This window comes from Chinchilla lanigera, unplaced genomic scaffold (genome assembly GCF_000276665.1).
Source record: "Chinchilla lanigera isolate Chin_1 unplaced genomic scaffold, ChiLan1.0 scaffold00045, whole genome shotgun sequence".
NCBI classification, from domain to species: domain Eukaryota; kingdom Metazoa; phylum Chordata; class Mammalia; order Rodentia; family Chinchillidae; genus Chinchilla; species Chinchilla lanigera.
This window is the reverse complement of record NW_004955446.1, coordinates 1,998,225-2,023,090: the sequence shown is the minus strand read 5'-3', so window position 1 is coordinate 2,023,090 and position 24,866 is coordinate 1,998,225. Positions and strand designations below refer to the sequence as shown.

General features: G+C 40.7%; 1 protein-coding gene across 6 annotated transcripts in view; it reads left to right on the top strand.

The window, feature by feature from the left end:
- Mast4 (microtubule associated serine/threonine kinase family member 4) overlaps window positions 1–24,866 on the top strand; it is a 539,799-nt gene that overhangs the window by 491,071 nt on the left and 23,862 nt on the right. For all 6 annotated transcript variants that reach the window (XM_013518433.1, XM_013518435.1, XM_013518434.1 and 3 more), the window contains 10 exons: window positions 2,141–2,208; window positions 4,370–4,455; window positions 10,646–10,854; window positions 12,212–12,350; window positions 13,666–13,798; window positions 14,657–14,822; window positions 16,670–16,771; window positions 22,341–22,463; window positions 22,664–22,776; window positions 24,525–24,652. In XM_013518433.1, the coding sequence (XP_013373887.1) occupies window positions 2,141–2,208; window positions 4,370–4,455; window positions 10,646–10,854; window positions 12,212–12,350; window positions 13,666–13,798; window positions 14,657–14,822; window positions 16,670–16,771; window positions 22,341–22,463; window positions 22,664–22,776; window positions 24,525–24,652 (1,267 nt within the window). The remainder of the gene's footprint in view (window positions 1–2,140; window positions 2,209–4,369; window positions 4,456–10,645; window positions 10,855–12,211; window positions 12,351–13,665; window positions 13,799–14,656; window positions 14,823–16,669; window positions 16,772–22,340; window positions 22,464–22,663; window positions 22,777–24,524; window positions 24,653–24,866) is intronic.

Sequence of the window (24,866 nt, the reverse complement as noted above, 5' to 3'; positions counted from 1 at the left end):
CCTGCCACCTTAATCCCCTTTGGCTTTGTTTTTTTTCAAATTTCTGCCATCTTAACTTCTGTCTTGTGGTTCAAGATGCGTTTTTTTTTTTGTTTGTTTGTTTGTTTTTTTTTTGGTTTTTGGTTTTTCTCCGGTACCGGGAACCGAACTCACGACCTTGCGCTTGCCAGGCAGGCGCTTTTTGCCGCTGAGCTAAATCCCCAGCCCCTCAGCCTGAGCAGTTTTTAATCTGTTCGTGAGCACTTGCAGTGACTTCTCCGGGAAATTTTAATAAATAATCACAAACTTTGACCCATATTTGCTCCCCTCTCGTGTGGGCATCTGAACAAACACACCTAAGGCCTGTCCTTTGCAGTTCAGTGGTGAGAGCTCCAGAGCTTGGTCGTGACCTTGATGGTGAAATTCATGAGCCTCCTTACCTCTCAGTTCCTTGAATAAAACAAAAATGGGATAATGGCAGTACTGATTCATATGGTTGTTTTGAGGATTACAGGAGATTGTTTCACGTAGCAATTGCTTAATACCTGTAAGCTGCAAGTGCTATTTTATTTAAGCAAATAAATGTGTCTTCTCCTTGAGAACTCCTCCAACTGAGTACGTATTAATTTGCCTCAAAGTCTGCACATCTGAGGTACTAGGCACGTTGGATGTTGGCATCATTTGAAAGGGACCAACACAATATCATTTGCACTAAGTTTATTTCTATTCTGGAATTTCTTCTATACGTAAGCTGGGAAAGTTAGTAGTATCAGTCTCCAGTTTTTCAGAATCTGGAGTTCGTAAATTTTTTCTTAACAGTAACATGCCAGTACTATTTTGCTTTACGTTTCTTTTGTATTTATAAAACCATGAACATATGAAATAAGAATCTTAAGAAATACTTTCAGAGACATACCAAAATATGCAGCTAAAAACTAACTTTTTATCATACATGTTCAATTTTGAAGCATGAGAATGCTATTAATGAAATTCCTTAACGTTTTAAATAAAAGGTTTTTTTTAAAGTATGAAAATAATCGCCGGGCGTGGTGGCACACACCTGTAATCCCAGGAATCAGGAGGCTGAGGCAGGAGGATCATTGTGAGTTCAAGACCAGCTTGGGCTACAAAGTGAGCTCAAGGCCAGCCTGAACTGCATAGCGAGACCTTGTCTCAAAAAGACAAAAAAAAAAAAAAAAAAGTATGAAAATAAACAGTAAATGAATTAGGTTTTCTTATTTACTTACATAAACTGAAGGATGCATTCCAACATGGTGGGCAATTAGACCCTTTGTCTGTTTTAAGTAGACCACCAGGATAGTACTTGAGCTGTTTTCAAGCATGTGGCATCCAGCCCAGAACTGTATATTTTATACAATAAAATTATAATAAATAACAATCAGCATTTAATGAGCACTTGATTTTTCTTAATCAACACGCTCCAAGCTGTACATGCATTACTGTGTATAATACTCATAAAAATCCCTACTCCCTAAGTATTACTGTTCCTATCCTACAGGAGAAGAGCCCAAAGTTAAAAAGTTAGCCAGCCAGTAAGTGCCAATGGTGGTGTTATTCCAAGTTTTCTCATCGCCACACCCCTCCTAACCACCATGACTGCCACTGATAAACTGAGGATTCTGAGTGTAGCTGGTGGCATGTCTCTCTCTGTGGACCTCCAGGAATGAAACAAGGGATTCTCGGGTCAGGTTGAGAGTCATTTCTGAGTCATAGCCAAAGGACCTCTAATGCCTTTCAGAGCTTGGGAAGGCTTGCATGGATATCTGACAGGAACCAGAGTTGCTAACACACCAAACCCTTTGCAAGCCACAGTAATTGTGTCAGCCAGTGAAACGCTGCTAGCGGGAGCAGAGGTTCCATCTCTGAAGTTCCTGGGTCTAGGTATTCCTAACAAATGGAGTTCCACGGAAAGGTTTGCAGTAAATGAGCTCAAAATCTGAGCTGCTAGTTCTTGCTATCTTGGATGTAGGATTTTTTTGGGGCAAACTCGATTGCAGCGTGAATTAATTAATTTCTTTCTTTCTTTCTTCTCTCTCTCTCTCTTTGTAACAGAGAAATTATTTTTCTTTTATTTTAGCTTAGTAGTTTTGTCTGATTGCAATATTATTCTTAAGCTTTTGTTTTTAATTTTTAAATTTAGAAATGGCTCAGTTGGGGAACTATGACAGTGGGACAGCAGAAACACCAGAAACGGATGAGTCAGTGAGTGTAAGTATCTTTTTTGTTAAAAAATAGTGTTGATTCTTCTGTTTATTAGCTTCAAGAGTTTTTGCTGAATTAATTACTTTATTCAACAAATATTTATTGTGTTTCTATGTGCAAGAAACTGCCAGGCACTAAGCATACAATTTTAGTGCTCCCTCAAAGAGAAACAGAAATTTACAAAAAGAATTCATAACAAGGAACATGAGAAAGATCTGTGAAGGAAAAAATACCATGTGCTGCTAAAACATATCGTAAAGAGATTTGCGTTAGTTTGGTAGTCCCCAAAGATTTTGCAAGGATGTGGCACTTGAGCAGACATGTGAGAAATTACTGGGATGGAAAAGGGGGAGCGTTCCAGATGCGACATGCTTCTGATTGCTAAGGGGAAGGGAGGCCATGGGGAATGGAGAGCTTGAGCCAAAACCCTGCTGCCAGGTGTTTGGTGTTTGTTTGTTTGTTTTAATTTTAAGAGCAACAAGAAGCAACTGAGCGTCAGAGAAGTACATGTGCAGATGGGAATCAAGGAGGCAAACGAGATGACCTATCGGAGTCATGGCTTAAAGGAAATCACATGGGTACGGGGAACAGACAAGTGTCCCTGGGAAAGGCAGTGAAGATGCAGCTGCAATAATACTGCGGCTGGGGCCATTCTCCTAAATAGTAAACCCCAGCAGAGAAACCAAGACAGGCAGGGTGAGGGCGACCAAGCAGGCATAGGCTGTTCAGCCTGGTGGCTTTGAGTCCAGACTATGGATTCACATTGGCCAGATCTGAAAACCGGCTGTACCTCTTACTAGATCTGGGGGTCAGGGGGAGATACTCTATGCTTTAGTTCCCCCTTTTATAAAATAGATATAAGATGCTATACAAGATTAATGAGATATTCGATGTAAAATCACCAGGGAATGTGGCATAGGAAATGCCAAATAAATGACAGTTGTTTTATTTATTTTACTACTGTTATAATTTTGAGTGTGTTGAAACTGAAGTTCCTTTGAAACATCCGAGAAGAGTCATCAAACTGGCAACTGTATATTTGCTGTCTTCCGACACTTAGGGAGTTCTGGTGAAGATTGGACTGATGTAGGAGTCATCAGTGAACATAAAGGAAACTACTTGGTAGAAGAGTTCATGGGCCAGGGGGCCTTGAGTACAGCCTTGTAATCCAAAGCCATGGAAGAGCAGTCCTAACGAGAGTGGCTGCATGTCTAAGTGGTCCCAGTCCTGAACTCTGCCCTGTGTTTAGAGGCCGAGGCAAAGAGAGGAGAGATATGACTGCTAGACTGAGAAGGTCAGATAGCCCTGAGGCCAGTGTTGCTTGTGTGTCCCCGGCAGACACTGCAGTCACCCAAGATGGTGAGGGAAGTCAGGCAAAGAGGCAGGTAGGAAGGTGGGTGCCAGGTCTTCCACCGACATATGGGTTGACAGCCTCAGAGACTACTGTGGTGAGTGGGGAGTCGTGGGATTCTTCCAGAGTGGTGGGCTAGGAGCACTGGACTTTGCAGAGGGCAGCAGAGAGGCTGTTAACCCCTGTCCCTGTTCAGGTAAATGAGGCATGAGATGATTTCTATCAAGAGCACTGTGTTTACTCTTGTCCTTTGAGCTGAACTTTTTAGAGACCATCATTTAAAATGTTGATATTTAAAGCATGGTGAGACTTCTGATATGGAAGTAAAGAAGGGCAAGCATCCTACATTTGAGTGTTCCCTTTGCAGCCTGCTCTTTCTTCTAGCAAAGCTTACTGCAGGAATGAAGTAGACATTCCCTGATCAGAGTTAGTGAGACCACATCCTCCACCAGCCCCGGGGACAGCAACTCCAGCCCAGGGTCTTCTGGCTGAATGAAACCAGAAGAAGGTTTAACATTTTGGATTTAAATCACAAATTGTTATGAGACTAAGATGAGACAAACTGGAATGATTTACAAAGGGAAAATAAAGTGAGGAAATTTCAAAGATCTTAGTGCACTCAACCCTTGGAAATACGGGTTGGTTACATGGTGGAGCTCGGCACTGCTGTGGTGATGGATCTTTGAAACTGTCCGTTTCCTGAGCTATGATACTCCACATCAGAAAATTGAACATAAAATTCAAATATTAACGTTTTTGCCATTAATACAATCTTCTAAAATATGAACTTTTTAACTTGTATATTTTGTTCCCAAGAGCTCTAATGCTTCCCTGAAACTTCGAAGGAAACCTCGAGAAAGTGATTTTGAAACAATTAAATTGATTAGCAATGGAGCCTATGGGTGAGTAATTCAAGAAAAGCTCTCTTATATTTTAACACGCCAAGTAATATGTTTATTCTTTATGTTTATTTTATGCCAAGTAGACATTCTGTGAGAACTTTTCAGATCACTGCTCTTTACTTGATGTGTGTAATATGCTGCCAAAATATTTCTTCCTGAATACTCCAGTGGAAAACCCAGCAAGGTACCTAGGCGTTGTTTTAGAAGGCGAGAGAGAAAGATTGTGTAAAGTAAAAGAAAAATGTTATGAATTCCTATTTCTACTCCTTCATTCTTCCCTACTGGCTTCACAAGTCCCTGACTCCTGGTGTGCATGCACACAAGCGCACACGCATTTACTGTTAACCTGTGCTTCCTGTCTGACCAGTAAGCAACCTTGTAAGAAAAGAAGACTATTACATAAGACTGGTTGAAAATTTAGAGCTATATATTTACTTTTTGTTAGTCTTTATGTTAAAATAAGATTTTAAAAATTGAATCCTACCCTATAATGTGCTTTTGTATCCATTTTGTTTTTCTTTCAGCTAGAAACTTATTCTCTAGATTTGTGTACATGTGCTGCAGGATTTACTTTCAAAGAGCACCTTAAGTTAGGCTTATAGCAGGCACTAAATTGTCCCTACTTTCCTTCTCCCTTTATTATTATACCTTTTTATATATAATATACAAACTATTTGTTTCAAGAAAATTTTTGTTGGCATAATTTTACATATTTATGAGGTACATTGTTATACTTCAGTGCATTCATGATAGTAAAGTCAGAAAAATGAACATTTCCATTTGCTTAGACACTGATTATTTGTGTTGTGAACCTTTGAAGTCCTGTCATCTAGATCCTTGTTCCGTTTTTATAGACACACAATTCCCTTCCTCAGCGAACAGGGTCAGTAGCAACTGGATCCTTGTGAGTTACTAATAAACAGTTTGGAAGGGTAATTAATGTGCAAACTGACCCGATCCATTTGAGGCAGCCTAAGAATTTCAGTTTAATTAAGTATTAATCCCAATTCCATCTGTAAATGGAGAGCAATAAATAACCCCAGGGACATTTATTGTTACTTGTCACACATATGAACAGATGAGATAAAAGTGATTCTTGTTGTGCCACAGGGGTATTTCTATTTTTTCACCCCTAGTATTTTCCATACCACTAACTTAGTGAAGAACTTAAATATTTGGGAGTCCTTTCTGTACTTCACTGATTTGTTTTCCAAATTATGTCAAATGGCCTATTTCCTGATATGGCCCATAAATGCTTTCCGATGGTATAGTTTTGTAATATCGTATTGCCTTCGAGGACCTCACTGAAACCTTTATACCTAGTAATATTGTTGTAGCATGCTATTGTCCATGGTTTCTGTTTGCTTATTACTATTTGTTTTTTTAGTTCCTTATATAGTTGGAAATGACCTAGGACTTATAGGGAAAAAGCAGCACATTTACTTAATGAGTACATGGGTTTAACACTGCTAAACTCTATCTGCAGTGGGATCCTGGAAAAACAAATCTACTTTTGTAGATCTTGGGCATATATCTTAGCAGTATTTGGAGTTCTAATTGGTTGAGTAAACTCATTTGTAGTGCAATTAAACCACTGTATAGTAGATGAGGTATATCACACTTTGGGGAATGATTGGGAATATACAAGAAGTTAAACAAGCTGTGAATCCGTAAACAGCCAGGATGGAGGCCAAGTCATTAATGGGCTCACAAGCTGCCTGTTGGAGCCTCTGCTGATCAGCCAAAAATATTTTTTTTTCCTCGTTTGCACTTCTCAGATTTAATCTCTCATTACATTTCTGACAGATTTTCTCTATGTTGTAATTATTTTTAATTTGAAATTTGAATGGAGCTTCCTCTATCACGTCACCTAGACTGATGTGAACTGGCTGAACAGATGGATTCCAGGAAAGGTGTATGAACAAAGACACTCCGAGGGGCTGTCTTGGGTATCTGCATAACAGGGTCCCACCACTCAGGCTGGTGGCTGAAAGAGGCACCAAGTCCACAGCTTTTCTAGAGTTACTGTTTACAGAACTGACCCTCTCTTTAGGAAGGGCTTTCTGTCTTGCTAAGATGCAAGGAATCATTTTCTCATTGGACTTGGTGACCATTCATGCAATAATGCCACTTTGATAAACATCTGATTCCGTTGTCTGTTGCCCATGTTTCAGATCCCTGGTAAGCATCACTTCGTGCCAAGCCAGCCCTCCATAGAAGGCTGTCTCCGTATGGCAGGCGCTCTGCTAGTTTATCTGTGTGCTCTTCTCAGAAGAGCCCTGGGTGGTGGTGGAGTCTCCTCGCCTGCATGCGGGGAGAGAGGTGTTGAAGCCATGGTCACAAAGCGTCCAATTCCCAGCAGGGCTCTCCTCTCTCTGTAGTGTCCTGTGGTTAAAACTTTTAGCCATCTTAATTGAGGTGTAACAATCCTACTTTTTCTATTGAGCACACCCTGGATTTTTAAATTACAACTTCAAATATTTTCAAAAGAGAATCAAATTGACTCAAAAGTGAAAACACTAAGTGCAATTTCTCCCCGACTTTGCTTTCCTTTGTAACCTCAATGCACATGCTTCTCTTACGGGCCAAGGGCCAGGGAGTTTGTCAGAGAGGCCAGGGTGGAATGTGAGGCATGAGCCTCTCCACATGCAGCCCGCTGCCTTTCCCCTCTGTTTGCCTCTCACGCGTACTCCCTGGCCCCCAGGTGCTTTTTGCTGCCCCAGATTCATGAATTGGGTCCTCAGCGTGGATGTAATTTTATACACACTACACATTCCTGCTCCCGGTAGAGCTGATTCATTCAGCTCTAGGTGCTGTCCGTTTGAAGGTCCATTTCTCCCCAGCTTCCCACACCTCAGCTTTGTGTGGGCGGCCCCAGATGATAAGGGCCCCTGGTGGCCTTCTCCTAGTCACTTTCCACCTTTGGGTTTTCCTGTTTTCCGAGGAGGTTAGTGGGGGAAGAAACAGAAGCAGCCTTTTCAGAGCAACCCCTGGGATCAGAAAGCAAAGAAGTATGAGGCCAGGTCAGCCCCAGGCAGTGGAAGGGCAGCAAGACATTTGTAATGCATCAGCTGCTGTTCTTTTGTCTGCTTCCTCTTGCTCTCTTTCCCTTACTCCAAATCTCTTGCTTTCCATTGGCTTAAGGAAGTCTAGAACAGTGACTTTTGAAAAAGGAGGAAAGGCATATGTGAGACACAATAATTATTACTAAATAGCAAATTCTAGCATGAAGAATAGTACTCCCAAAGCATTACAGAAATATAAGAACCCAAGGACGTAAAATGAACTAAAAAAAATCAAGCTATAGAAAATTCACTTTGGGGAGTCTAGTTGCCTTCTGCAACTTAATCAAGGTATGTGCACATGTCCTGAGGCAGGGATTTCTCAAGCTGCCTTATAGGGTTAATTTCAATTGGTTTGGGTCAGTTTCCCTAAGATTAACTGATTATTTTAAGTACATCATAGCAAGGGAGAGCAGGAAGTCAGATCAGATTCTATAAACTGAGAATCCGAGACTGCAGATGGAAGCTGTTTTTTATACAGTACCACAGAGACCTAATCAGCATGGTGGTTAAAGTGAGCCTCTGGCATCTTTCTCTTTTGTTTCTTCATAGACTCCTGTACACGTCTTTTCTTCCTTCAGCGCCTATTGCTCTTGCAGAATATTGCAGAGCAGTTATTTATATGAGAAGCGGTGAGGATTGATTGAAAATCAAAATGGTAGCCTTGTGATAGCCTAAACATGAAATTCAGAATACTTACCTAAGGGTCCTCAGTACTAGACTTAAAATTAAACATTGACAGAAGAGATAGAAAGCAAGCTGTAGTCTGCGTCACTCTTAGGAATGGGCAAGTGATTACAGAAAGATGCTGCCATTTGCTTTTCAACATCATGAATTCTTTTTTAAAAAATAGACTGCCTAGGGGGCTAGAGATTTAGCTCAGTGGCACAGTGCCTGCCTGGCAAGCGCAAGGTCGTGAGTTCGATTCCCGTACCAGAAAAAAAAACAAACAAAAAATAGATTGCCTATTTCCTTGTAATGAAAATTATGTGTGGACCAGTACATGCCTTATATTTAAGAGATACAAAGTTACTTTCTGTGTTCCTTTGTGATCTGTATTGACATCCTGTGGCCAAATGTGGTCACAAGTAATTTAAATTATCTGTAGACTTCTGATTTTATCCAATCAGTATTTGGAAAAAGGAAAATATAATAAGAGCCTTTAATCTGGGGAGTGTAGTTGCCGAGAACCCAGTGCCTGAATCTGGGGCAGCAATGGCGCACTTGGGGGCCAGGGAGTGTGTGTGAGAGGGAAACAGAGAGGAAAGGCAATGGGGTGCATGTTGGTTAGTTAATTTAACAGATATTTAAAGTTTGTAGTCATTTAAAAATACATACTTGAACATTTTAATGTAACCTAAATACACACATATACATGTACTGGTTTGGGCATATAAAACCATTCAGGATAGCCGGTATAAACCATAGTTACAATACATTGTTTCTTATTTCCAGTTTCAGCTTCTTTAAGGGTGAAGGAGGAAAGAACTTGAAACAATTTGAATGTAGTGACTTACATTTCTGTGTTTTGTTTTTCTTTCAATTTTTGGAAAGTTTATCCTCACTAAATCAGAAAAGGAATTTTATTTAGTAATTTACATCTATCAAAACTTTCTAAAACATTCCTTGAGAAGATTTTTTATAACTACTGGAGCTTCTCATCGTCACACTCATACTTCATTGGTTTCAATATTTATTTAAATTGATTAATTTTTTACCAAATTCAATCAGCAGAAGAGCTGTGAGAACAAACCCAGCCTATGGGAATCCCAGTGTGCCGGCACCGTGCAGAAAGCCACTGGCCATGCTGAAGGTGCTGGAGCCAACTTGTTGGCTCCCACGCTATTGAGCTATATAGTGGGAATGAACCTTCAGGGCATCCAGTGGGTTGTTTTGTGGAGTATGATTAAGGGAGCTCTTTCCTGTACAGCACATGAAGAACTAGAAAGCCAAAGAAATGGGATGGTGGTGGGGGAGCAGAGCCAAAAATGTTTTAAAATGTTTCACCACAGTTAAAAATATGAGTAATGAGTAATTTTTGTGAGCAAAGGCAAAAGGTGAATATAAGAAAAAGATTTTATATATATATATATTTATATATATATATATATATGAAAAAATAATTCCTAGTGGAATAATTAAAGGGAAAAATGCTAGCATTGATTAAACTGGGATTGACTATATTGGGATGCACTGCAGTGGGTCACCTCTTAGAGGAGCCCGCCCCCCCAATATTGTCCTTGTCTCTCATCATTTCCATGTGGGGCTGAAGACGACTCCTCCTAATTACTTCTCTCCCCACATCATCCTGCACCTCAGGGAGGCCCGTGTCTCGCTCTAGAGAGAATCCGGGAAAGGCTGTGGGCAGAGAAGAGGCCCAGCCGGCTCTGGTCATGTTACACAATGCGATTGCCTGGCACTGTGGCCGTGGCTTTGGAGGAGCAGAAGCACAGCTATGTGGCGAGCCCCCTTTTTATAGGGAAATGCATTTTCTTTTGTGACAGGCATGGGAGTAACACATGCCGAGGCCCATAGTGAGGAAATATGCTACTCTTTGTTGCAGAATGGCCTCATATAACCTCTTATTTCTCATTTATCTGGAAATTTCATGGGAAGTAAATTACTTTCAATTGGAAACTAGATACTTTAAGAAGCTCTGGTCCTTTTCACAGATCCCGAGGGTATCATTTAGAAAATTATTGCTTGAGTCAGTCAAGGAAAAGTGCCTAACATATGTCTAATGCCAGCAAGGATTTAGCTTGTGATCTGTATGTAATTTTGTTAATTCTTCCCAGTTCTGATTTATATATTGGATTTAGTTTTGTTTGTGGAAAAACTGAAAACATCAGCTAGATCTTGGAAAATAGTTTACTCTGGGGACTGTCCGTCTCTTTTCTTCGGCAGTGAAGATGAGTTTGATGCCTCGTGTATGAACTTTATTGGAAGACTTAAAAAAAAAAAATCAATGTAGCCAAAAGACTTTGGCCTGGGAGGGAGGTGGTTCTAGTTGCCAGCATAGCTGGTATGAGCTGAATTCCAGCTGCCCTAAGAAAAGTAGAAGAGCACATGGTTTGCTGCATCCCCAGACATCCTTACATGAACCCCAATACTTGTGTGCTTCTTTTTAGGGCAGTCTATTTCGTTCGGCATAAGGAATCGAGGCAGAGGTTTGCCATGAAGAAGATTAATAAACAGAACCTCATCCTTCGAAATCAAATCCAGCAGGCTTTCGTGGAACGGGATATTCTGACTTTTGCAGAAAACCCTTTTGTTGTCAGCATGTACTGCTCCTTTGAAACAAGGCGCCATTTGTGCATGGTCATGGAGTATGTGGAAGGTAAATCAGCTGCTGACCGAGAACAGAACACCTGCACGCAGCGCTTCCTCACTTACTTGTGTCCTCGAACTGTCTGTGTTTATGCCACATAAATGACTATCCACATAGGACCTGGAGCCAGGCAATGAGATGGCTGTAATCCCAGTCATTATCTTCTGATAATTGCTTATAAAGTGCCTACTCTACTATAACAAAGGGAAAATTAGTGCTATTTGGAAAACGCTGTTTTTCTTTTTTTAAATAGCTTTTAATCCTAACTACCTCCCTTCAGTTGGTCATTAAAGTTGGAATATAGGAGATATAATGTTTCCTTTTTATTTTATCACATATCATAAAAGCATTCATTGCTTTGGGTCTTCTTGAGTTAAAAATATACTCTTTGTAGTTTAGACTATGGAATTAAAAATGTGTTAGGGAAAGACTTAAAAAAAAATCTAGCCAAGTCTGCTTGATTTTCAGGGTTTTTTCTTTTGTAAAAATGGTTTTTGTGGTCTACTTTTTAAAATTTTCCAAGTAATCTTATTTCTATTCCTTTTCCTTTAAATTCTTGAGACTTTTGAGTGGACATGACTTGTTGACATTAAAGTTAATAAAATGAATAAATCTGCAGAGGCCAAAACAATTTTCAAAGCATCTAGTTTGAGCTCTTGTCATCGTTTGAACAGAATCCCAAAATAACCTCATTCATACAGTAGATTTAGTGACACCTCCTGTATTCTGCAGAGGAGTAAACTGAAGTCCAAGAAAGACTTACTATATATTGAGAGGTACATTGAAGACAGAAGCGTAATTCGCCTGCTTTCCACTCACTGTTCTTGCCATCACACAAGCTCTTGGCTTTCTTAACCATCGCTGTGGTCATTTTAGCAACAGCAACATTAATAACTAACATGTAGCATGAATTCGGTATGTGTTGGGTGATATCCTAACTTCTTTATATAGATTATCTCAATTAAGCCTCACAGTTCTGTAAAGGATGGCTGTATTGCTATCCTGATAATGTAGATGAAGCAACCAAGACTAGCAAGATTACTAGTTTGCCTAAAGCTCTCGATCTAAAGAGAGACAGTTGGGACTTAAATCCAGGTAGCCTAATTGCAGAGTCCTTGTTTCACACTGATCTATTTTTAGTTGTTAATTTTTAGCTCAATTCCTTTACTTTTTTCATTTATGTAGTACTGTATATACTAAAATTATGTGAGTAGTTCCTCAAAATATAGTTCTGCTTCAGAGCCAAACCTGCTCTGTTAGGAGCACTGCATATGAAGTCTATTGTCTCCACTCATGTCTTAATTAGAAACACCATTACATGAATCCTAGTTGACGTGACATGAAATCTTTTTCTTCTGCTTTATAGGGGGAGACTGTGCTACCTTAATGAAGAACATGGGTCCTCTCCCTGTTGATATGGCCCGAATGTATTTTGCCGAGACAGTCTTGGCCTTGGAATATCTGCATAATTATGGAATTGTACACAGGGATTTGAAACCAGACAAGTACGTATAGTGGTGAAATGTATGCCTTCTTTAACGTAAATACTAAGCTTTCTATGTCTAGAAAATGTTTTCTTTCAATGCTATTTGCACATTTTAAAATTCTTCCATAATGTCTAAAGCAAGTTATTTTAACAGTATATGTGGTAATTTTTATACAATTCTCTACCAGTTATAAAGCTTATAATAACAATTCTTGAGGACAAGTTGACTCTAAAGCCAGTATAAAGTTAATCTGAAGTGTTTCAGGCTATAAACTTTTGAATAGCAACGTCAAATCCCACAAGTTATTTTCTGGATAGTTTCTGCATCTGATGTCATATTCAGATAATCTTTCCCTATTCCAAAATAATATACTTGATATTATATTGTATTTTACTCACACTGTTTATTAATTTTTAATTTATGTGAAGTTCATTTTGGTGTCTGAGATACAGATGGAATCTCTTTTTCCCCAAATGACTAGCTGTTCATCTTGACACCATTTATTAAATATTTCATGCTTTCTCTGCTAATGGGAGCTGTCTTTAAAAACATTACACGTTAATATATAAAGAGTTTAAGTGTGTTGAAATTTTTATGATAAAACTGACTCCTGCTCATTCCTGAAAATTTGGAAAGCCCAAGAGATGAGAGATGAAAAAATTTCATCCATAATATTACCAAAGACAGCTATTAGCAATTTGGAATATTTCTTTCCAGTAGCTTTTTAAAATCTCTCTCTTTATTTAGTTTTTTAGTTGATGATACTGTACACTGTTTAAGTATTTTTTACCTAAAATGAAACATTCTAAATATATTCACATGCAAATTATTTGCATGTATAAGAAATATAGGTTTTGTGTTTGAGAAATGTAAATTAGAGCTGGCAGTTGAAATCTGAAACAATACATTTTTCTGTCCCAGTTCTTCATCTGTGTCTCATTTGAATCACAGATGGGTTGCTTATCTTAATCCCTAATGTATGACATGGGAATATTGGTAGCCCTTCCTCTTCTATTTTCTTATTCTGCCAAGGGGAAGAAGTCAGAGTTCTAATCTTGAATTTCACGAAGAGTTTCAGAGTGTTGTAAGAAATGAGACTTAAGTGGCTGTTCCAACAAAGATCAGCTGCTCCTTGTCTTCGGCCCTCTCTTGTGAATTACACTCAGCAACTAAAGTGACATCTCTATGTGACTTCATCACTTGCCAGGCTGAGTTTTATGAGACAGAAAAGTAGATACATTTAATAATTTTATAAATTGATAAGGGGAGGGGGAAATCTTAAAAAAAAAAACTTCAAAGTGATTGTTGTCCTCTATGTCCTTTTGCTCCATAGCTTGTTGGTCACCTCCATGGGGCACATAAAACTGACAGATTTTGGGTTATCTAAGGTGGGACTAATGAGCATGACCACCAATCTTTATGAGGGTCATATTGAGAAGGATGCTCGGGAGTTCCTGGATAAACAGGTAAGCCCGGGTGCTCTACCACTCGGAGAATTACAAAGTACAGTGTTGCCGGTGAAACTCAGAATCCACTTGCGTCAGCCATCTTCACATTAGTGCGGGTGGTTTAGATGTCTGTATAAGCCTTACATTTAATAAAGTGCAAATTGCTCCCATTTGTCTCCCTGAGCCTCTTTGAACTGTCCGCTCCCTCTACTTCTTCCCCCAGCATTATGGTCTATTAGCGAGACGAACGATCTAATTGCACACAAGTGAGAGTGTGAGAGAGACAAATGGAAAACTGTTTTTGTAAGGAATTCAGGAGTCTCAGTAGAGTACTCGTGAAACTCATGATGCATTGTACAATCACGGACGCTAAAATCCAAGCCATGGCCCATTTCCCTTTAAGCATGCCTCATTACCATGTGCCCGCAATCTGTTCATTGTAAAGTTACTTAAGGTAAACACTTCTCAACTGTCATCCTTTTATGAAATAACCAGGGTGTGAATCCATTTGGTCATATTAATAATAAAACTATCTCTGATAGTGACAGATTAAAAATGATTATTTTAAGTATGAGGATTTTACAAGGTTTAGTATTTAAAATAAGCAAAACTACCAAACCGGGTTAGAGTGTCAACTTGAAGCTACACATTACCATAATTTAACACTTGAGCAGAATTTTAAACTTCCCTTGTTTAGTATTAAAGTGCTAATTTGTCTTGGTCTTGTACAAAGGTATAATTATTGTCCTTAAGGTCTTTGTATGGGTCTGTGTAGCTGAGCAGGTACAGTTGAGGCAAGATAATTGTTTAGTCATCTTGCTCGCTGTAATTCATGTCTAACATTCCAGTTATTCTAATATTGCAATCTTCTTTCAGGTCTGTGGCACACCTGAATACATTGCCCCAGAAGTGATTCTGAGACAGGGCTATGGGAAGCCCGTGGACTGGTGGGCCATGGGGATTATCCTCTATGAATTTCTGGTTGGATGTGTGCCATTCTTTGGGGACACTCCTGAAGAGCTATTTGGACAAGTCATCAGTGGTAAATATCATCAGGCGTTATCGTTAAGCCACTACTGGGAAGCAGCCATTTAATGTCAATCTGTTGAGTGTCACAGTTTTCACTACTAAAATTTTAACCTTTATCAAACCATTGAGCCAATATTTTAAGAGAATTCACTCATCGAAGCACATAACTGACTTTCACAATCTCAAGAGAGCAATGTGTGTTGAAAATTGATCTGAGAAAGTTTTGTTAACATAGAATTTGGAAATGTGCTAGCAATGTTATTCAACTTTTATTGTGTGCTTTTTTTTATAAAAGAAATTGATGTGGGATTTCCAAGTGATTTAATTGTCATCCAGTCTTTCTTTTCCATAATAGAAAAGTTGCACCAGGGAAGAAAAGGTTAATGTGAGCAACATTTACATAAATGGGAAAAAATGGCTAATGGCACAAAGAAGAAATTAACAAAAATGTAATAAACCCTAAAACAAATGTCTACCAAATAATAAATAATGAGAATGGGAAGGAAGCAAAATTGAATCCACAGATTGTTAATGATTTCATTGGTAGTTGTTATGGTGTAATGTTATTTCTGTAACAGCTGTTCATCTTTCATTTAAAATTCAATAACCTTTAGATCTTGCCCTGTAAGCTGACCCTGACTATTGTTATGCAGCTTGTGGCAAAGCTAAATGATAATTAAATAGGATCTACCACTACCCTACCTGCTGATTTTGTAAATTTCCCTGAGGCATAGATCAAAGAGGCCTCTCTTCCTGAAAGTTTGTTAGGCATCAGTGACAGCTCCATCAGCCACTTCTGGTCTGTTCCGGACTGTGCTAACACAGGCCAGCAGTGGAAATATGGAAAAGTTCATTTTGCATACGAGGAACCTCTTAATCACAGCATTATTTTCTAACACTGACTTTGCATGCCAGGCATATTTGTAAACTTTAACAAAGTAGATTTGTGAATTGCCTGCAGTGTATAACCCCTGTATACAATATCTGAGCTGTTTATGGATTTATAACTAGGCTATTTTCTGACATACCAAGGCCTGAATGGCAAGGGGAATCAACTGTTTAATTAACACAAGCAGCAAATGCTGGCTTTGTTCTCGATGCCTTACGGCTCAGTTGCATATTCATGTTTTATTTTCCAAATCAGATTTAAACGGCAGCCGAGAAAGCTTGAGGCAGCCACATACAGAAATAACTCATGTTTTTATTGCATTTCCATACACGCAAGCACACACACCTATCTTCAGGCAAACTCCTTTAGAGTGAGAACATATCCTGATATTTATGACAGATTTTAAATACTCCCGTTACTATGATCACTTGGGGTATTTCTCTTCTTATTCTTCAGTCTTGGCATTTTGGGTTCTCCTTTGTCTCTTAGAAATATTTTGTTTTAATAACTTTTTACCTCTTGGAGCTGAAGAATTCTGTGGTCATGGCCAAATTCTCAGTTAAGGATAGTAAGAGAAAATCTTACTCTGACATGATCACCACGAGTGGGCCTGAAACCCAGGTGTTTAGAGTTCCTGTCATATTAAGTCCTCTTAATAACCAGAAGAGGCAACTTGTTAGGAGCCAATTCTAGCAAAGAACTGTGAACCCCAAATGCAGATGAGTGACATTGCTTGTGGAAATATTCTGCCCCTAACCTGCAGGAACCTGTGCTGTTCATGTCTTGTACAATAATGCTGCTGAAACTCAATTATGCATACGAGTCAGCTGCAGATCTTCAAATACAGATTCTGGTTCATTAGATTTTAGGAGCCTTAAACTCTGCACTTTTAACAAACGCCTAGGTAATGTCTGTGCTGTGGACATGGACTCCTCTTTGGGAAAATTATAAAGGACTTTTCTTCCTTCCAGATGAAATCAACTGGCCTGAAAAGGATGAGGCTCCACCCCCGGATGCCCAGGATCTGATTACCTTGCTTCTCAGGCAGAATCCCCTGGAGAGGCTGGGAACAGGTTAGAGCACATGTGTTTTGATTTTGCCAGTATGCAAGAAATAATGTCTTCATGGAGCAATCTGAGACTTTTGTGTTTTGCTTTTGTATAGGTAACATCTGTTAGTTGATGTAGGACATGACTACAGCATATTATAACAGTATTATTTAGGATTTTGTTTGCCTTTTCAGAGCAGTGCAGCCACTTCTGAAGGTTGTTATATTTTTGTGTTTTGGAGAGCACAAATTCTTAATTCATTTCAATAAATAAAAGGCACATGCAACTTTCCTGAAAAACATGCATCTTAAATAATTTGAAACAGAATTAGATATGTGGAACAATTTTTGGTTTTGTTTTTAGTATATGTTTCCATGAGGATTTGACCCAGCAGGCTGCTATCCTTCGGCTTTGAAATGGGTTATCAGTACTCGAATTAATTACTGGAAATGAGGGCCTGGGGTTGAACCATGCTGTCCTATCATGGCTATCAGCACTAAGACACAAGAAAGAGGATTCAAAACCATTGCTTTTCAAGAAAAAGGAGATAGTAGATTTGTTTCTTGCTGATTATTTTTCCTGACTGTTCTGCTAGCAGTTTTAGGTTTTCTTCCTTGCAGTCTGATTAGATAAACCTGAGAGATTCCAGTACCAAGTCCCAGTCTGCATGAATATATACAAGTGTCTAAAGGAGGCCTTATTAAATATGAATGCATACAATCTAGTCAATATCCATAATTCTCATCGGTGAAATTTGTTGGCTTGCTAGGTTGTTTGATGCTACTCTATTTTAATAGAAATATCAAAAAAGACTAATGAAGTAATCTCTATTTTTTTCAAGAAAAAAATCATTTGCAACAGTTTCAAACATTTATATCACAATCCACCTTATCCCACAGATTCCTGTTAGAGGGATTTATTCTTGCTTACATATGGAATGTTGGAGTTTGACCATGCAGTGGTGCCAAACCTGTGGCACATGTGCCATAGTGATCTGTTTGCTACTAAAGTTCTAAAACATTCTCTGTCACTGCTGTGTTAGAGCAGGGGCCAGTGAACTACAGCTGCCTGTGGGCCAAAGGAGCCCAGTGCCTGTTTTTGTAAATAAAGTTTTATTGAAACACAATACCTTTTCATTTAACACATTATCCATGGCTGTTTTCATAGCAGCAGTGTTGGATAATCATGACAAATCATGTGGTCCACAAAGACTAAAATATTTGCTGCTTGGTCTGTTATACAAAAATTTTGTAGATGCTGGACTAAAGAATCTAAGAAGGTTTAATATCAGAGCTTAGCTGGGAAACTTTGTGAGCTGAGCCTCTTACTAGATTCCATGTGCATTTTTCAGTGCTTTGACTTCGGAAGCCATTGTAAGTCAGTGCTAAAGGCACAAAGTCTAGAGTTGGATTCCTAAGTTTAAATCTGGATGCTGTGGGCATGGGTAGGTTACTCTCCTTCCCATTCCTCATTTCTTCATGTGTGCAAAGGAGAGTTTAGTACCAGCACCTTCAGGTCATTGTGAGGATACAAAGAGGTCATCCAGGTGCGGCTCCTAGAGTGAGTGTGCCGCTGCTGGTGCCACTATGAATTTTCGCATGTCAAACCCCATGCTTTCCTTTTGGACATATGAGACATAGCGTGGTGATGGTACCCCTGTCTTTGAGCCTGCTGAACTCCTTCAGCCAATTATTTTTGGTTTCCTCCAACTTCCCACCCTATTTGCTTTTCCACTTGTCTGAAGTAATGAGCAAACTTGTTATTTCCCACCCTCTGTGGCCTGCAATCAGATTTGCTTTCTGGTTCAAGAAAGATGAGCAGCTGTCAGAGAACTGGTGGCCAGACTGTGTATGGGGCAGAGTTTTACAGAGTGATTCTTACTCACTTGAGCCACATATGAGAAGCATGGACATTTTAAGATTGCCCTGTGATCCTACGAATACCTAGATGTCCTGCTCAATGGACCCAGAGATCTGATTAAAAAGATATTGGAATGGACACCTCTCCTCTCCTCTCCTCTCCTCTTCTCTCCTCTCCTCTCCTCCCTTCCCCTCCCCTCCCCTCCTCTGCCCTCCCTTCCCTTCCCCTCCTCTCCCCTCCTCTGATACCAGGAATCAAACTCAGGACCTCATACTTGCCAGGCAGGTGCTGTGCCACTGAGCTATATCACTGGCCAGGGCACACCTTTTCTAAGGGAAACCCAAAAGTCCTGAGCCCTTCAGTGTCTTAAGTGTCAGTTTAGAGAGATTTTTTTTCCTTTTAAATCCTGCCCGTTTCCCTCCTCCAAGAATGCTTGGATCCCTGAGTAGGTTTCACTTAGCAGGACATGGCCATGATATGGTCAGTGCCCCCATGTTTGTGTGTCATGTGCTGCAGGTCATTTCTCAGCACATTTTCCTGTTGACTGCTACTGTGTCTTTTCAGAATTTGACAGCTCAAGGAATACCTCTCCTAGCAGAAGTCCAAAAGAGACATTTAAAAGACCCTTCCCAAGCTCTGAGTTTTGTGAAGTGATTGCCAAACAGGCAGGTCCTCCATGACAGGTCCCTGTAGGGTCTGGAGAATGAGAATGAGGATCCTGCAGCCCTGCCATCCTGCTTCCGCTGACAGCATTTTGTGTTTAATGCATATTTAGCGGGCAAAATAATGCACCGTGAAAATGTGCAAATGCACATTTGCCCAAGAGACAAGAGAGGCTGAGGAAAAGGGTGTGAAGAACATAATGGATGTTTAAGAAATTTCCATGAAAGCAGAGAAAACGCAAGGGAGAACATTCGTGCCAAAACATAACTTGCAGTTTGGGACCCTTGCTCTACTTGAACAATACCCTCCAACTTACAGAGAGTTGAGCGGCAACCTGGAATGCTGGATTTCAGAGGTGCAGATGTGGATCGTACCAGTGCACCAAGTGCAAGGTCTCTAGCCCTTGGTCTCAGTTTTCCAGTCTGTGGCAATGGGCATGGATTATTGGGAGCAGTAAATGCATAAGTGATCATGAAGATATCTAGTACATGGACCCAGTGCATAGGAGCAGCTCAAGAAATAATTAGTTTCTCTTTTCAAGAAATAATTAGCTTCTCCTTCCCGGTGAATTCTTACAAAGAGATATAATTACCTAAGTGATCTACATTTAGCTCATAATGCTGTCACCTGCACTTTTACCAACAGTTTGATCCAGAGGTCATTTTCCCCCAATTTATCCCTTTCATGCTTTTTCCCCCTCTCTCAAGTACATATGAAACAGAATCCACTGACAGCCAGCTTTTTCTCAGTGGGCACAAGGGCCAAAGGATGAGATACATGAGCTAGATCCTCAGTGGACTGTGACTCCTTGGGGGAACATATTTGTTTTTGACCACAGAGGAAGCAGAAGTTCTCATCAGCTTAGGTCTCAGAAGGGAACGGGAGAAAAGGAAGGGCAGTGGGTGTGGTCTGCCGGGGCTGTGTGAGCCCTCAGCCCCAGAGAAACTGCTTCTCTGGACAGAATTGAGCAGTGCAGAACGTCAGAGCTGTGTCACTACCAACAAGGCCCCACGAGCAGCAGCCGGAATGCCGGTCCTTCTGGTGCAGTGGCAGCATGGCCAGTCAAGGAGTCGAGAGGTCTTTGTCATGGGCCACTCTGACAAATTCTGCAGACTAATTTTGCGGACCCCATTGTAGTCAGGCCTAATTCTGCGGATTCCATTGTAGTCAGCATGGTCAGGGGGTTGGACGGGGAAATGTGTAAGCCTGCTTAGCTTTTGTATCCTGCTTCTCAGAGTAAAAGAGCACTAGAGGAAAATGACACTGTCATCTGTATTGGAAGGCACTGATTTGGGGCAGCTGAGAGCCAGGATGCATGGTTGTCTGGAGGAGGAGATGCAGAGGTGCTGTGACAGTCATGTGAACTGGCAGTTGTGACTCCATTTCGAACTGATGCGGGAGAGATGATGGGATAGGAGGAAACCAAAGCATGCTCCTCCTGGTATGGGAGCGGGACTGTAGCACTGAGGTTGGGCCTGGGTATTTTTAGGCAGACCTAGGTTTAGCTCTTCTCTTCCTTGTCCTATGGGGGAATCTTGGGCCAGTGTGCTTTACTACTTTTTATTAGCTCCCTTCATTTCCTAAAAATGGAGTTGACAATGCCTACTTTGTGGGGTTATTAAAGGAAAAAGACACCTAGAGCATCTATCGCAATACTTGGCCTTAAGTTGGCCCAGAAATCAGCTGATCTTGCTGTGTCCTCAGTGTTTTACAAGAAACATGGAAAACACCTGCAGAGAGTCCTCAGTAAGGATTCTAACCCAAGGCTTTGGAAAGAAACCATTCTGCCCTCTGCTCAGTGATTTCCCTGGCTTTGTTCTTCTCCCTGCATTCCATTGTTTTCAGAACACCACTTTTCCCTGGCTGACTCCATAGCTAGAGGTGAAACTGAACCACACTTTTGAATCACAAGGAATGGATCCATCCTTCTTGCAACCGGGACCCACAGCCCATTTCCCAGCTAGCTTGCATTTGCCGCTCTATTCCCCTTGTACTCCACAAAGGACAGGATGAGAGGCATGGATGACAGCTGCAGGAAAGAACCATTTACATTACAGCTGGAGGAGATCTGGTAGAGAGGCTGATTAGACCCAAATATTCTTTTGAGAAATCTCTCCTCCTGTTTTTTCAGGATCAGTTCTTTGTTATTTGTCTATCACTAGTGTGTGCTCATGGCAGGGCCAGAGCCCAGTTCTCCTGCTATGATTTTATATGACGTGTACCTTTTTGTCTTCACGTGGGGTATAGTGTTAATATTTTGGATGAAGCCTGCACTTCAAAATCACTCTTTGAAGGGGCTGGGGATTTAGCTCAGCGGCACAGCGCCTGCCTGGCAAGTGTGGGGTCATGAGTTCCATTCCCAGTACCGGAAAACAAAACAAAACAAACAAAAAATCATGCTTTAAAACTCATGAACTGAATTTAAAACATCTTGTATAATTGGGCTACCATGCTGACTTGGCAAAAAGAAGCCCAAAACTCAGGAACTGTGATTGATTGTTATTGGATACATTATAAATCTAGCAAACAGGTTTGTCAGTTCCTGCCTCAAGATTCTAATCCACAGAACCTGATTTCTACATATGTTAATGAGCAATCCAATAAAATTGAATGGTAACCATTACATAGTATTTAGGAAAAATTCATCATTATTAACCTGACCTCCAGAGGAAATTTTGTGGCGAACATATTTTGCACCTTGTTAGAATTTTTCTGGGTTTGTAATGAGTGAGTCTGCTGTGGGCTAACATGTGCCCGTGTCCCCAGGTTCAGCATAATGTGATTTTAAGTGGCCGCATCATTAACCTTTGAAAAATGGAGGAAGTCATGGAAAAATTAACAGAGAAAAACTGTGCCATAGCAACTGCCGCTAGCAAAATCAGATCTCCTGCTGATAAATTAGGGGAAATTTTTTTTCCAGTTTTGGTTGTAGAATGCAAATGTATGGCTCCCACGATGATGTCTTCATTCCTCTGCTGATGACTTTCTTCAGTTGTCCTTAAGCTCTGATGTTTTCTCTGCTCGGAGGTTGGTTCACCACTTTGCTCTCTGTCTCCCTCTCCCCTTGCAGGTGGTGCCTTTGAAGTCAAACAGCATCGCTTCTTCCGTTCGCTAGACTGGAACAGTTTGCTGAGACAGAAGGCAGAATTTATTCCCCAACTGGAATCCGAGGATGACACAAGTTATTTTGATAGTATGTGCATTATCTGACATAAGACATTGTTTGGCCTTTACTTTGTAAAATATCATCTCAACTTCTGAGGCTTCCAGTCTCCTTCCCTACAAGTTCTTAAACAGAATGTTGCTCTGATGCAAGAACTTGTAATAAAAAATACCTAAAGTAAAAGGTGATCTTCTGAGTAATTGTGACCATTCTTAAACATTTCTCTGCAGCTCGGTCAGAGAAGTATCATCACATGGAAACTGAGGAAGAAGATGACACAAATGATGAAGACTTTAATGTGGAAATAAGGCAGTTTTCCTCATGTTCACACAGGTTTTCCAAAGTAAGTGGAATGGAGCACAGACATACTGAGGGTTTGGGACAGTCCCCCTCTGGCCAGGCATGGTATCCTCAGCAGCTGGACTGGGTTGTAAAACCACCACCTTTTGTGTGGCTTGAGTTTTCTTGTGCTTCAAATTCCTTTTCGTTTAGGAAAAATGATTCCATCATCTTGACTTCTTTCTGCGATCTAAGGTACATGCATAGCCATCTCTTTATGGTGGTTGCTCACATGAGAACCTTACCTGCACGCACTCTGTCTGAGAGCCAGCCTGCGCAGCCCCTCCCCATTTTCCAGTCTTACAGTGGAGAAAGTGAGCTTCCCGTGTGCCGACCCCTCTCCCGGGCATCAGGCTGAGAACAAGCCACGGAGAAGGCTTGTTCCTTAACATAAGCAGAGCTGACTGTGGGGACTGCTGACTGTGCAAACAGACTCTTGTGGCCAGTAATAGAAATTATAATTTATATTGTAAAAGCAGTGGGGGGCCAAGCTAGAACTTTGGAAATGGTGGAAGATAATAAAATTGATACATATGCTGTGTGTTACTGATAGTGGTAAGGTTAAACAAACAACCACCATCACCCAGAAAAGAAAGTAGATGGTTTTGAGACAAGGTAGGGCCCTAGGAAAAAGCAGAAATGAACCTAGAGGGCACCCTACCTCCTGTTTGCCTCTTTTCCTTGCTATATATTTCCTGTTGCCATGGCATTTTTGCATGATTATTGTTTAGCTTTTCTATAACACTCCGTGATGCTAAAATGTTCTGTAGCTTTTTGTAGGCAATTACCTAGAATGTATTTGGAAATTGGCCAGTACTACCCTCTCTGTTTAGAGGAATGACAGAGCAGTAGAGATCTCCTGCAGAGGGTGGCAGGAATTCTGTCCAAAGCTGTGCTAACAATAAATGGGTGCTACTGTTTCCTTCTTACATTTTTCCTGGCTCCTGTTCTTTAACCTGATCTTTCCTGCTGAATCCCAGTAGACTGTAGAAGCTGGGGGCGGGGGCTGTTCCTGCAAGAGCAGCAAGCAGCTGAGTAGGACAGAGGGGTTTCTCCCCACACTGGGCTCTCAGCACCCTGCTTTACCTCCTGTCTTTGCTATGAGATGACGGAGATTCAGAAGTGGGCTGAGACTTTGGGTTTTGCTTGAGCTCTGAACCTCTTCAGGAATCTCAGCACCGACACAGGAAGCTGCCTGACTGTGTGGGTAATTTGTATGCCAAACAAGTGTGTCTGGTTCTGCAGCCCTGCCGTCTCCCCGTGGACTTTCCTGCCTCTGCTTAATTCTAGAAACGGATGATGTATTCTCCTCTTTGCACTCAATTTCAATTCATTTTTTCCCTTCCTACCCCTCCTACCCCCAAGTAGTGGCCATTACACCCTTTTTTCTCTGTTAGTTTCTTTCGATGATTGACTTAATGCTTAAAAAGTAATCTAAGATGTGGATTGATCTCAAGGCCTAAAAACCCCAATGCATGTATGGATTTTTGTTTGCAGATACAAAATCCATGAGATATGGGGAGAGAACTCCCACTCTAAACACACACACACATGCACACACACACACACAGTGAGCTTTTATCTATGGATGTAAGTAAACACCATTGCAAGTATTTTTGGAATATGTGGTCCCAGTTCCAATTTTAGTTGTGCTCTCATTTTTGCTCCTAAGACTTAGTGTTTTGTTTTTTGTGTTTTCCTGACAGGCTCTTCCTAGAAGATATTAATAAGCACTGGTTATTTGCCTTGCAGGTTTTCAGCAGTATAGATCGAATAACTCAGAATTCAGGAGAAGAGAAAGATGACTCTGGAAACAAAGCCAAAAGCACAACTTTGCCATCCACGGAAACGTTAAGCTGGAGTTCAGAATATTCTGAAGTGTACGTGCAGTGCTTTTACAGGGTTTTCACAAATGGCAGCTACAAGGGCAGAGGGTTTTAAGCTGTAGGGAGCATCAGAACCCTGGGAGGCCGGGAGGAGGGCTGTGAAAACACAGGCCCCTGTGAGCGCCCCCAGGGTCTGGTCCTGTGACTCTGAGATGAGTCCTGAGGATGCGCCTTTGGAGTAAGTCTCCTGGTCACACTGATGCCACCA